This window comes from Notechis scutatus, chromosome 3 (assembly GCF_049901735.1).
Source record: "Notechis scutatus isolate UNSWTSFEM ecotype Mainland chromosome 3, rNotScu1.2, whole genome shotgun sequence".
In the NCBI taxonomy this organism is placed as follows: domain Eukaryota; kingdom Metazoa; phylum Chordata; class Lepidosauria; order Squamata; family Elapidae; genus Notechis; species Notechis scutatus.
Window position 1 is genome coordinate 209,931,872 of NC_142011.1, and position 13,203 is coordinate 209,945,074.

The 13,203-nt window shown below is 39.4% G+C and overlaps 1 protein-coding gene across 2 annotated transcripts in view; it reads left to right on the forward strand.

Moving 5' to 3' along the window:
• Window positions 1–13,203, forward strand: part of LOC113430887 (fucolectin-like) — a 39,321-nt gene that overhangs the window by 6,504 nt on the left and 19,614 nt on the right. Inside the window, exon 4 of one of the 2 annotated variants that reach the window (XM_087958938.1) lies at window positions 927–1,162. The exons of the other annotated variant lie outside the window; for it this stretch is intronic. Within the exon in view, the coding sequence (XP_087815064.1) occupies window positions 927–1,068 (142 nt within the window). The 3' untranslated portion in view covers window positions 1,069–1,162. Of the gene's footprint in view, window positions 1–926; window positions 1,163–13,203 lie in introns of those variants that run through there. 2 annotated transcript variants of the gene reach the window in all.

Here is a 13,203-nt window from a genome sequence, read left to right on the forward strand (position 1 = left end):
TCTTGCTCCCTCTTATGGCGATTTACAGCCGCACCCAAAATTACATGCTTTGCAGTTAAAGTGACACACACTTAAACTCACTATCATAGTCTATATATATTATTTTACCCAAACTACGTTAGGTAACCTATGTTATTCCTAACAATCATCGCTGCACGAAACCCCTTCAAGAGAACCACCAAACTCAGAGAGGACCCCGCAAAGAAAGGTAGACTCGGTCATTACATTCCCTCGGAGAAACTGTTGCACAAAGGAGCAAAAGAGATATTTTCCTTGATAGAGCGATCAAAGTACGGTTTTTTAAAATAAAAACACACCACACCCCTCCACAGGCCTTCCCACTCGGTTAATATTTCCAATTAATCGGAATATTAAAGGCACCATGGAGGCACAACAGCAGAGCAGGGCTGAGCTGCTAACGGTTCACCCCGGTTTGGAGGAACCGGTGGCTAATTTTATCATTTTTAATGGCCGGTTCGGCGAATCGGTAAATCCCACCCCTGGCTGGCCCTGCCCACCCTGCCCTTCCCCTCCCAGGAGCCCCCACCTCATTTTTGATGCAGGTAAGGACGGGGCCTGCGCAGAGGCTCGGGGAAGATGAAAAAGGGGGCTCCAGTTTCTGGCCTCCAGACGGCCTCCGGAGCCTGGGAAGGACTTGAAGGAAGCCTCTGGTGCAGGAGGCCGACTAGGCCACGCCCACCATGGACACACCCACCCAGCAACTGGGCAGAGAGCCGGTTGCTAAAAAAATTTGAAGCCCATCCCTGCAGCAGAGGCAGCAGAGGGTGTGAGGTCTGGACTGCTGCTGAAATGGGGCTGCCTTTGAAGGTTCAAGGGGGAGGGATGGAGACTGTGTCCTCAGGTTGAGTGTGGGGTGACCAGCAGGTGGGGAGGCTCTCCTCAACGTGACCTCTCTTGCCCCACAGCTGTGGAACCATCCTGAACGTCAGCCCGGGCTCCATCACCACCATCTACTGCAACGGGCAGGAAGGCCGCTACATCAGTGTCCACTTGCCCGCAAAGGACTACCTGAACATGTGTGAAGTGGAGGCCTACGGCATCAAGTAGAGAAACCACGGCTTGGGTTGGGGGCCAACCAGTCTCCTACAAAACGCCGATTGCTCTCCCAAAAGAATCTGAATAAATGGGCTACTAAGAGGCATTCTTGGGTTTCCTCTGATTTTTAGTCCTCCAAGGCAGTGGCGGGATTCAAATTTTTTTTATAGTACCGGTTCTGTGGGCGTGGCTTGGTGGGCGTGGTGCGGCTTGGTAGGCGTGGCATGATGGGCGTGGCAGGGGAAGGTTACTGCAAAATCCCCCTTCCCTTCCCTCCCCACCCCACTAACCTGCTTTCCAGCTCCGTTCTCCTGTGCAGGGCAACCAAAGGAGACCCAGCCGATCAGCTGGGACTCTATGGAAGGCAGAGAAGAGATGGGGTTGGCGGGGCCAGTCAGAAGGGGTATTTGCCGGTTCTCCCAACGACTCACAATTTCCGCTACCGGTTCTGCAGAACCGGTCCGAACCGGCTGAATCCCACCTCTGTTCCAAGAGATTTGTGTCCCCCCGCCTTCTGCAGTGGCCAGGGCACCTGCTGGTGAACAAGAGAGAACATTTGTTTTAATGGGAGGTGGGCTTTGAGTGTCTCCCTACCACAGACCCCGGCTGGTGTCCCCAGCAGGCACCCAGGATTCAGGCCTTCCTGGGGACGGTGGTTTCCCCAGCCTTCATGGCAACCGCCCAGAGACTGGTAGAAGACGGGCAGCTCTACAAATATTTTAAATAGATACATAAAACTCCAGGGGACAAATGTTTCTGTGGTGACACATTGACCGGGCCTTGCAGGTGCCACACAGGACTTTCCATGCCACAGAGAGCTACGGCACACATGCACAAGCACACACAGACCTCGCACTTGTGCACAATCAGGCCCTGAGGTGGAGCTCATCCGAATCTGGCCTCACCCGCCCAGCACAAGTGCCCACAAATGAAGAAAATTGTGGAGGAACTTCAGAAATGGACTTTTTCCCTGATTCGCTCCTCTAAAATAGTCCCCTCTCCTGGCAGCTACAATCCCTTCCTTCCTTCCTTCCTTCCTTCCTTCCTTCCTTCCTTCCTTCCTTCCTTCCTTCCTTCCTTCCTTCCTTCCTTCCTTCCTTCCTTCCCTCCCTCCTCCCCTCCCTCTTTTCCCTCATTGCCTCCCTTCCTTTCTCCCTCCATCTTTTCCTTCCTTCCTTCCCTCCTCTCCCCCCCTCTTTCTTCCTCCTTCCTTCTCTCCCTTTTCCTTCATTCCCTCCCACTTTTTCCTTCTTTCCTCCCTTTCCTCCTTCCTACCTACTTAGCAATAGCACTTAGACTTATATACCACTTCACAGAGCTTCACAGCCCTCTCTAAGCAGTTAACTCTGTTAGGTATAACATTGATACCAAATATGGTTTGGGTGAATAAATATATAAAACTTAGATATCATGGTTTAAGTGCTTATCACTTTAAGCACAATGTTGCAGGCAATTAGCCGATTAAGGGTGCGGTTAGAAGTTACAATATAAGGAAGCATTAGAAGCTGGAAAACTTACTGTGACTAACTGTGAATACTGTTTGTACTGTGCCTGTGACCGAGATGATCCTGTCTGCTACTGTTTGCTGATTTACTGCGGAATTCAACTGTTCTACTGTTTGAGCGTCTTGCTGAATATCCAGCGTTTGTTTCTCTGGAGAGAGGCACCGGAGGAGGAGAAGATATCTTTATCGGCTGATAAAGATATTGTAAGGACTCTTAACTTGGACTGTAATAGTGAGTCTTACTGGATGGAAATATAGTGAATGACAAATGGACTGAATGACAATGCTTTAAACTCTAAATGGATTAAAAACTATTTAAACTACAAACAGTGTTTGTGTTCAGTGTGTGTATACTCTGGGGCCCTTCCACTCTCGTTTGGCTGCCTGGCTTGACTACTGCTGCAATACTCTGCTAGGGTTAATCCCCTAACACTAACATTGGTTATGGGCCCAGCAGCATAGTCTAACTAACCAGGATATAGCAGAGAGTTGGTGTGAGTTGCACATTACTGTAAAAACAAACTGTTTTAATTAGTTTAAAATAGTCAAAATATCTGAAGAGTAATGGCACAAGTAAATTTGTCACAACTGTCCATGATATCCAGGCTGGATGGAACAAACTATGTTTCATGGTCAATGAAATGTAGTTTACTTCTACGCAGAGAAGGTTTGTGGGACATTATAGCAAACCCACCAGATGTGAGTAGCTGGGATCCTGCTGATGATGATGATAACGAAAAGTTACAAGACTTTAAACTGAAAAATGAGCAGGCTTTATGCATCATAGGACTGACTCTCTGTGATCAGCAGCTTGTCCATATTCGTGGAGAAGAAAATGCTGCAAACTGCTGGGAGAACCTCAGGAAGATTTATTTATTTATTTATTTTATTTATTTGATTTGCCAATTGTTTACAAGATAATAAGTATAAATGTATACATAGTTGTGAATACATGAAATGGGTACATATAAGAAAAATAAAAGAATAAGAGAAACAATAGGACAGGGACGGTAGGCACGTTGGTGCGCTTCGGGACAGTGTAGGAGCACATATAAATCTTACACGGAAGCTTTTTCGAACGCATCTTCAGAGGAATGGAGATATGTTAGTTCATTTAAACTGTATGAAGAGCATTCTTCAAGAATTGCAAGAAAAAGAGCTTATATTTAATGAACTGCAACAAGTCTACATCATATTATCTTCATTAGATCAAAGCTATGATGACTATGTGACTTCGTTGGAGGTATTGCCTAAGGATAGCCTCTCATTAACCGAGATTACAGGCAGGCTACTAGAAGAAGCCAGAAGAAGGCGTGAGCGTGACGAGCTGAGAGAAGATAAGAAAGAAGAGAAATTATCTTCAAAGCTTGAAAGAAACCAGCTTAGCAAAATACAGCACATGGAAGAAAAGAATTTATCTTCAACAGCATACACAATTAAAAATGTTTTAATTGTGGAGGAAGAGGACATTTGGCAAGTTTCTGCAAAAGGGAAAAAGCCAGAATGTAAAAAAGCCAAAGAAAGCATTTGAACTAGCCATGTTTAGCAACTCTGATGTGAAGAATGATCTATGGGTGGTTGACAGTGGCGCATCCCACTGCATCACAAGAGATAAGACAAAATTTATAAAAATGTCTACAAGCTCTCAACATATATCTCTTGCTAACGGCTGGAATCTGAAAGCGAAAGGTGAAGGTCTTGCACATTGTCCGTGCATAAACCAGGATATAAAAATGTTGTATGTACCGCAACTAAAGTTTAATTTGCTTTCAATAAGGGTATTAGATAAATTAGGTTATGTAATTACTTTTAAGGATAATAATTGCATAATTGAAAAAGATAACAAAAGGGTAACTGCAGCTTTAAATGGAACATTATATGTCTTAGATAATAGTAAGAAAGGGGAGGCACAGACTGTATTTAATAATATAAAGCCTCATAATGAATGTATCCATTTATTGCATAGGCGTTTGGGGCATGTAAATTTTAAAATGCTAAAACGTACAGTTGAGTTATCTGAAGGAATAAGGTTAAAACCTTGTGATAAATATTTGCGTTGTAATGTTTGCTGTGAAGATAAGAGCAAAGTATTGCCTGCAAATAGGCTAAATGGTTTCAAAACAAAAGAACCTTTAGAAGTAGTATTTGCAGACATAATAGGTCCAAAGAAACCCAGTATGGGGGTGCTAGATATATACTGAGCATTATGGACCATTATTCTAGATATGGGTTTTGCTATTTAATGAAAAGCAAAACTGAAACATATCAACATTTTTCAATTGGTTTAAGTTTGCTGAAAGAAAGTCTAAACGGCAACTGATAACCCTGGTGACAGATAATGGTATGGAATTTATTAATAACAAATTCCAGAACAGACTTAAGGTAGCTGGAATAGAGCATAAGAAGTCTGCTCCATACAGGCCAGAACATAACGCTTTTATTGAAAGAAGAGGCCAAACACTACAGGCAATGGTTAGAACAATGTTAAATGATTCTGGGTTACCTGATTATTTGTGGGGAGGCTACAATGTGTGCTAATAACATATTGAACAACGTTGTTAACACAACAACAGGTGAAATACCATTCACCAGGTGGCATGGCAGGAAACCTGACCTAAGTTACCTGCACACATTTGGTGCACCAGCATGGGTGCATATTCCTGCACAACTCAGAAAAAAGGGCAACATAGAGCTAAGCGATTTTTCTTCGTTGGTTATCAGGCAAACCATAGGGCATATAGATTTTGGGAGAAAGGCACATCTAAAGTGTTATGTAGTGCTAGTGCCCAATTTCTAGAACATGAAGGATGGGAGAAATTAGAACAAGATGCCAATAAAGATGTAATTATTGAATCCTATAGAAATCCCATTAGTTATCCCTGTAACTTTAAAAATAAAGTAAAGAGACAAATACAGGATGAAATAGTGCCCATAAAGGAAGAAACAGATTCAATAGCTGAACAGGATGAGGAAGATGAACAGGTAGTAGTTCAACAAAGTCCTCCTGTAAGCCCTGTAATTCCCAGAAGAACTACACGTGTATCTAGACCGCCTGATAGGTACCAGGCTAACACAGTGTGCCAGATTAATCAAGTTCCTAATTCTGTAGAAGAAATAAAAAAGTATCCTACTAAGGAAAAAGAAAGTTGGTATGCAGCAATGAATAAGGAACTGAATTCATTAAGAGATATGAAAGTGTATGACAATGCCAAATTACCTGTAGGTAAGAAGTCCATTGGCTGCAAATGGATATTTAAGGTAAAAACAGATAAAGATGGTAATTTAATCCATAAGGCAAGGTTAGTAGCCCAAGGTTTTAGGCAGAATGCCAATGACTACGATGAGGTGTTTGCACCTAGTCTTAAGGCAGCAACCTTGAGGGCAGCTTTAGTGTGGGCAGCTAGTAAAAACTATATAGTTAACCATCTAGATGTGGAAACTGCTTACTTGCACGCCCCATTAAAACATACTATTTATATGAAAAAACCTGTTGGTATTAAAAGTGAAAATAAGAATAATAATGATTGTTGGTTGTTAAAGAAAAGCCTCTATGGTCTTAAACAATCAGGCTATGAATGGAACCAGTATATTGTAAAGGAACTAAACAATATAGGATTTAAAGCTGGTTTAGCCGATCCATGTCTGTTTAAGAGGGAGACAAATGGGAAAATATCATTATTATTATTGTTCACTGATGATATTGCATTGATAACTGAAACTAATGATGAAGCAAATAAAATAATAGCATCATTAGGAAAGAGAATAAAGATCAAGCAATTAGGGAGATAAAGAAATATCTCAGTTTAAATATAAAGAAAACACGAAAGGTTTTAAGATATCTCAGGAAGATAAGATAAGCAAATTGCTAAAAGATTATAAGATGGAGCTTTGTAAGCGGCTAAGACTCCAATGAGTCAGGAGTTTAGCAACACTGATGAACAAAGCCCGGAGTTTGATAAGGTGATTTATCAATCTTTAATTGGTAGTTTGACTTATATAAGTAATTGGTCTAGACCAGATATTTCGTACTGTGTGAATCAGTTGGCTAGATTCAATTCTGCACCGTGTGAAAGACACTGGATTGCAGCTAAGAGGATATTAAGATATCTTAAAAAGACAATGAATTATTCATTGTATTTAGAGCCAAAAGGTGATTTAATTCTGAGTGCTTATGCAGATGCTAGTTTTGCATCAGAAAGAGACACTAGAAAGTCGACTTCAGGAACAGCCATAATGCTGGGTAAGACATTAATAGGCTGGAAGTCAATAAGACAACAGCATATAAGTTTGTCTACTATGGAGGCAGAATTCTCCTGTTTATCTCTGTTATGTACAGAATTAATAATGTATAAACAAATGTTAATTGATATAGGTATAACTGTGGATTATCCTATAATTATACATGAAGATAATCAGGCAGCAATTCAAATGGCCACAAATATTGCAGTAAAAACAAGGAGCAAACATACAGATCTAAGATACCTAAACGTGAGACAATCTGTAAGAAGTAAGATGATTCAGCTAGAGTACTGTATGTCGGAGGACAATCTAACCCCATAATTTTACTAAAGCCCAAGGTGCCAGTAAGCACCAGGAGAGTTGTGAAAACTATGGGGTTAGATTGTAAAGTATATATATTTATTTCACCCAAAAGGGGAGTATGTTAGGTATAACATTGATACCAAATATGATTTGGGTGAATAAATATATAAAACTTAGATATCATGGTTTAAGTGCTTATCACTTTAAGCACAATGTTGCAGGCAATTAGCCGATTAAGGTGCGATTAGAAGTTACAATATAAGGAAGCATTAGAAGCTGGAAAACTTACTGTGACTAACTGTGAATACTGTTTGTACTGTGCCTGTGACCGAGATGATCCTGTCTGCTACTGTTTGCTGATTTACTGCGGAATTCAACTGTTCTACTGTTTGAGCGTCTTGCTGAATATCCAGCGTTTGTTTCTCTGGAGAGAGGCACCGGAGGAGGAGAAGATATCTTTATCGGCTGATAAAGATATTGTAAGACTCTTAACTTGGACTGTAATAGTGAGTCTTACTGGATGGAAATATAGTGAATGACAAATGGACTGAATGACAATGCTTTAAACTCTAAATGGATTAAAAACTATTTAAACTACAAACAGTGTTTGTGTTCAGTGTGTGTATACTCTGGGGCCCTTCCACTCTCGTTTGGCTGCCTGGCTTGACTACTGCTGCAATACTCTGCTAGGGGTTAATCCCCTAACACTAACAAACTCTAACCCTCCTCCCTCCCTCCCTTCCTTCCTCCGCTTCCTCCCTCCCCTTCCCTATTTTCCCTTCTTTCCTTCCTCCCTTCGCTTCCTCCCTCTCTCTTTTTCCTTCCTTCCTTCCCTCCCTCCTTCCCTTCTTCCCTCTCATTTCGCCAGTCCCTCCTAGTGGGGAGGTCAAGGATCCAGGCACATCCATGCAGCTCAAGGCCCAAGGATGGAGACCATGGCAGTGGAGGGACTCTGCCAAGGAGGCTTGGAGGATTGCAATGGGTCCCTGGGTCAGCCTTTGGGTCAGAAAGGGCCTCCGTTCTTCATCTGCTCTCTATCACTCCCCTCCGCATCCACATGTGACATGATCACCGTCTTCCAGTATTTGGGGGCTGCCCCCACGAAGAGGGGGTCCACCTCTTCTCCAGAGCACCAGAAGGCAGGAAAGTCCTCAAGGAGAGAAGCGATTTAGAACTCAGGAGGAATTTCCTGACCGGGAGAGCAATCGACCCGTGGAACTACTTGCCTCCACGAGTTGTGCGTGCTCCATCCTTGGAGGCCTCTGTTAGGGATAACATTGTTTTACCCTAACTGTTTTGGGTAAAGATAATAAAATGATGAATCATGGTTTGTCAGATAAAGTGTATGTGACTTTAAGCTAAAGGAATGTAATTAAGGGTGCAGCTGTAAAAGTACTATATAAGCAGCAAGGCACTCTCTGGCTCTCACTGGCTGGCTTATTGAAGACTGCGTTCTTGCTGGATCGGGGAGGAGAAGAAGTGTTGGATTACTTTGAAGATATTTCTCAACGGAGAGAAGATAAGTTTTGGACAGATTTATTATATGTGTACTGACACTGGCTATTCGACACGGACTTTGCAATTAGAGTATCCTCGACAAGACTTGACTGAATTTGGTATTTGACTAATGGACTGTTTATAATGACTATGCTATAATTCTTAAATGGAATAAATTATAATTTTTGATAGCACAAGCGTATCTGTATTTTTACTGCGTGTTAACTAGAAAACTTATCTCACACATTTACCTGTCTTCCTATCTGACTTCGCTGCACATTCTGTTTAGTTTGTTTTCCTTAACACCCATTGGGGAATCCAGGCTTAACACTGGTTATGGGCCCAGAGAGACTGCAAAGTCAATTTAACTAGGATAAAAACAGGTTTATGTAAAAAGTGAGATTTTGTGTTGTTACACGTTACAGTAAACAGACAGCTGTGTTTTATCAATTATAGTTTTATATCCATATAGTGAAATATGGCACAAGACAGTCTACAAAGTTTGTCCCTTATATCCAAGCTGGATGGAACAAACTATGTTTCATGGTCTATGAAATGTAGTCTACTTCTACGAAGAGAAGGTCTGTGGAACATAATTGAAAACCCACCAAACGTAGAAGAATGGGATCCTGAAGATGAGGAAGATAGTCAAAAGATAGAAGAATTTAAACAGAAAAATGAGCAAGCACTTTGCATCATAGGACTATCATTAACTGATCAGCAGCTTGTTCATATACGCGGAGAACAAACAGCTTTTGGGTGTTGGCAAAAACTGAGGAGGATTTATGTTCGAGATAACGTTGGTGCTCACATAAATCTTACACGGAAGCTTTTCCACACGTATCTTCAAAAGAATGGTGATATGCTGAGTCATTTGAATACTATGAAAAGCATTTTTCAAGAACTTCATGAGAAGGAGTTAATTTTCTCTGAGCTACACCAGGTCTACATAATTCTATCTTCATTAGACGAAAGTTTTGATGACTACGTAACTTCCCTTGAAATATTGCCTAAAGAAAGCCTAACTTTAACTGATATCACTGGCAGATTGATTGAAGAGGCCAGAAGAAGGCTTGAAAGAGATCAGTTAAGGAGGGAGCAACCTCAAAAGGAAAATAATGAATCTCCTACTGCATACACAATTAAAAAGTGTTTTAATTGTGGAGGGAGAGGACATTTTGCAAGATTTTGTAAGAAACCAAAGCGCAAGAATGTAAGCCAGAATACTGGAAGACATCAAAGAAGAAATAAGAATTATGAGTTAGCAATGTATAGTAATGGAGTTGTAAAAAATAATTTATGGGTGGTTGACAGTGGTGCGTCCCACTGTATTACAAATGATAACAAAAAATTTGTAAAAATGTCCATGAGTTCACAACATATCTCATTGGCAAACGGATGGAAAATGAAGGCAAAAGGTCAAGGTATTGCTCATTGTTCTAGTATAAATGAGAACATAAAAATGTTATATGTACCTCAACTTAAATTTAATTTGCTTTCTGTTAGAATGTTGGTTAGATTAGGATACATAGTTACCTTTAGGGGAGATACTTGTTTAATTGAAAAAGAAGGTAAGAAAATTACTGCATCTTTAAGAGGTGAATTATATGTGTTAAATGATAATGGTTTAGAAGTGGCTAACACAGTTTATGAAAATAAGAAACCTCATGATGAATGTATTCACTTGTTACACCGAAGGTTAGGTCATTTAAATTTTAAAATGATTAAGAGAACTGTTCAACTATCTAAAGGAATAAGTTTGAAACCTTGTAATAAGTATTTGCAATGTTCTGCTTGTAATCAAAACAAAAGCAAAGTTATACCGGCAAATAGAGTTGATGGATTTACTACCAAAGAGCCTTTAGAGGTAGTATTTGCCGATATAATAGGTCCTAAAAAGCCAAGTGTAGGTGGTGCTAGATACATATTAAGCATAATGGACCACTATTCTAGGTATGGTTTCTGTTTTCTAATGAAGAGAAAAACTGAAACGTATACAAATTTCTTTAATTGGTTAAAATTTGCAGAGAGGAAAACTAAAAAGAAATTAGTAACTCTTATAACAGATAATGGTGCGGAATTTACAAATAATAAATTCCAGAATAGACTTAGAATGGCAGGTATCCAACATAAAAAGTCTGCACCATATAGGCCTCAACATAATGCATTTATAGAGAGGAGAGGCCAAACACTGCAATCAATGGGAAGAACTATGTTATCTGATTCTGGATTACCTGACAATTTGTGGGGAGAAGCTATAATGTGTGGGAATCACATATTAAACAATGTTGTTAATTCAACAACAGGTGAATTACCATTCACTCTGTGGCATGGTAGGAAACCTGATTTGAGTTACATTCACTCATTTGGTGCACCAGCATGGGTCATATCCCTACACAACTCAGGCACAAAGGACAACATAGAGCTAAAAGATTAATTTTTGTTGGATATCAAGCAAACCATAGATCTTATAGATTCTGGGAACCAGGTACATCTAGAGTATACTGCAGTGCTAGTGCACAATTCCTAGAACATATAGGATGGAATAGATTAGAACAAGATTCAGATAATGATGTTATTATAGAACACTACAAGAGGCAGAAAGAAAAGACTAGTTATAAGAAAAGTCCAATTAAAGAAGAAATCCATGAAGAGCAAATAGAATCAGATCAAGAGGAAATAATTGATCAAGAAGAGATAGATAGTCAAGAACAGGAAATAAAAGAAAGTCCACCTGTAAGTCCTGTTATACCTAGATGCACAACACGTATAACTAAACCACCTGAAAGATATCAGGCAAGTATTGTTTGCCAAGTAAATAAAGTTCCAACTAGCATAGATGAACTTAAGATGTATCCTGCTAAGGATCAGGAGAATTGGCAAAAGGCAATGGAAAAAGAGTTAAATTCATTAAAGGAAATGAAGGTTTATGATGAAACCAAATTACCTCCAGGAGAAAAATCCATTGGGTGCAAATGGATATTTAAAGTAAAGACTGGAAATAATGGGAAAGTAACTTATAAGGCTAGGTTAGTAGCACAAGGATTTAACCAAAATGTATTTGATTATGATGAGGTATTTGCACCAAATCTTAAGGCTACAACTTTAAGAGCAGCTCTAGTATGGGCAGCTAAGAATAATTATATAGTTAACCATTTAGATGTAGAAACTGCATATCTACATGCACCATTGCAGCATACAATATATTTGAAAAAACCAGTTGGTATAAAAGATAATAAAGCAAATAGCAATGATTGTTGGAAACTCAAGAAGAGTTTATATGGATTGAAACAATCTGGCTATGAATGGAACCAATATATTGTGAAAGAATTAAACAATATAGGGTTTAAATCTGGTTTAGCAGATCCATGTATGTTTAAAAGAGAAAATAATGGAACGGTGTCATTATTGTTATTATTTACAGATGATATTGCTTTGATTACTAAGACCAATAATGAAGCTACTGAGATTATTTCATTATTAGCCAAAAGGATAAAATTAAAACATTTAGGTGAAATTAAAAAGTACCTAGGATTGACAATTAATAAAACCACAAAAGGATTTAAGATATCTCAAGAGGATAAAATTTGCCAATTAATTAAATTGTATAAAATGGAACTTTGTAAGCCTGCAAAGACTCCAATGAGTCAGGAAATTTGCAAAATGGATGCTCAAAGTCCCAAATTTGATAAGACCATATATCAATCTTTGATTGGTAGCTTATCATATATAAGCAATTGGTCAAGGCCAGATATAGCTTATAGTATTAATCAGCTGGCACGATATAATAATGATCCACATCAATGTCATTGGCAAGCATTAAAGAGAATTTTAAGATATCTTAAAGGAACAATGCACCATGCATTGTATCTAGAGCCAAAAGGTGATTTGAATCTTAGTGCCTATGCAGATGCAAGTTTTGCAACTGACATAAATACTAGAAAATCAACATCTGGAATGGTTATATTATTTGGTAAGACACTAATAGGGTGGAGATCAATCAGACAACAGCATATCAGCTTGTCAACGATGGAAGCAGAATTTTCATGTCTGTCATTACTATGTACTGACTTAATTCTGTACAAACAGTTATTATTAGACATGGGTATAACTGTTAAAGATTCCATTATTGTGTACGAGGACAACCAGGCAGCTATACAATTAGCTACTAATATTGCTGTAAAGACTAGATCAAAGCATACTGATTTAAGATACTTAAATATTAGAGAATCTGTTAAAAATGGTCTAATTAAACTTGAGTACTGCATGACGGAAGAAAATATTGCAAACCAGTTTACAAAAGCACAAGGTATTGTAAAATTTAAAGAGAGTTGTGACAATTATGATTTAAAGATGTAAATGGTTATATTATTGTAATATTATTATTATTACCCAAAAGGGGAGAATGTTAGTGTTACGTTTGGAGAATAATGGAGACCAGACATCTGACCAGTGACTTCAACTCTTTAATAACAGTAGATTGAACAGAACAGAGCAAGGCTATGGGCAGCAGTAACCCTTTTATAGGGTTGGCTGCTACCCTATTAACCAATAATATATGCAACAAGTCCAACTAAGGTCCAATAAGAAGTGTCCAACAGTGG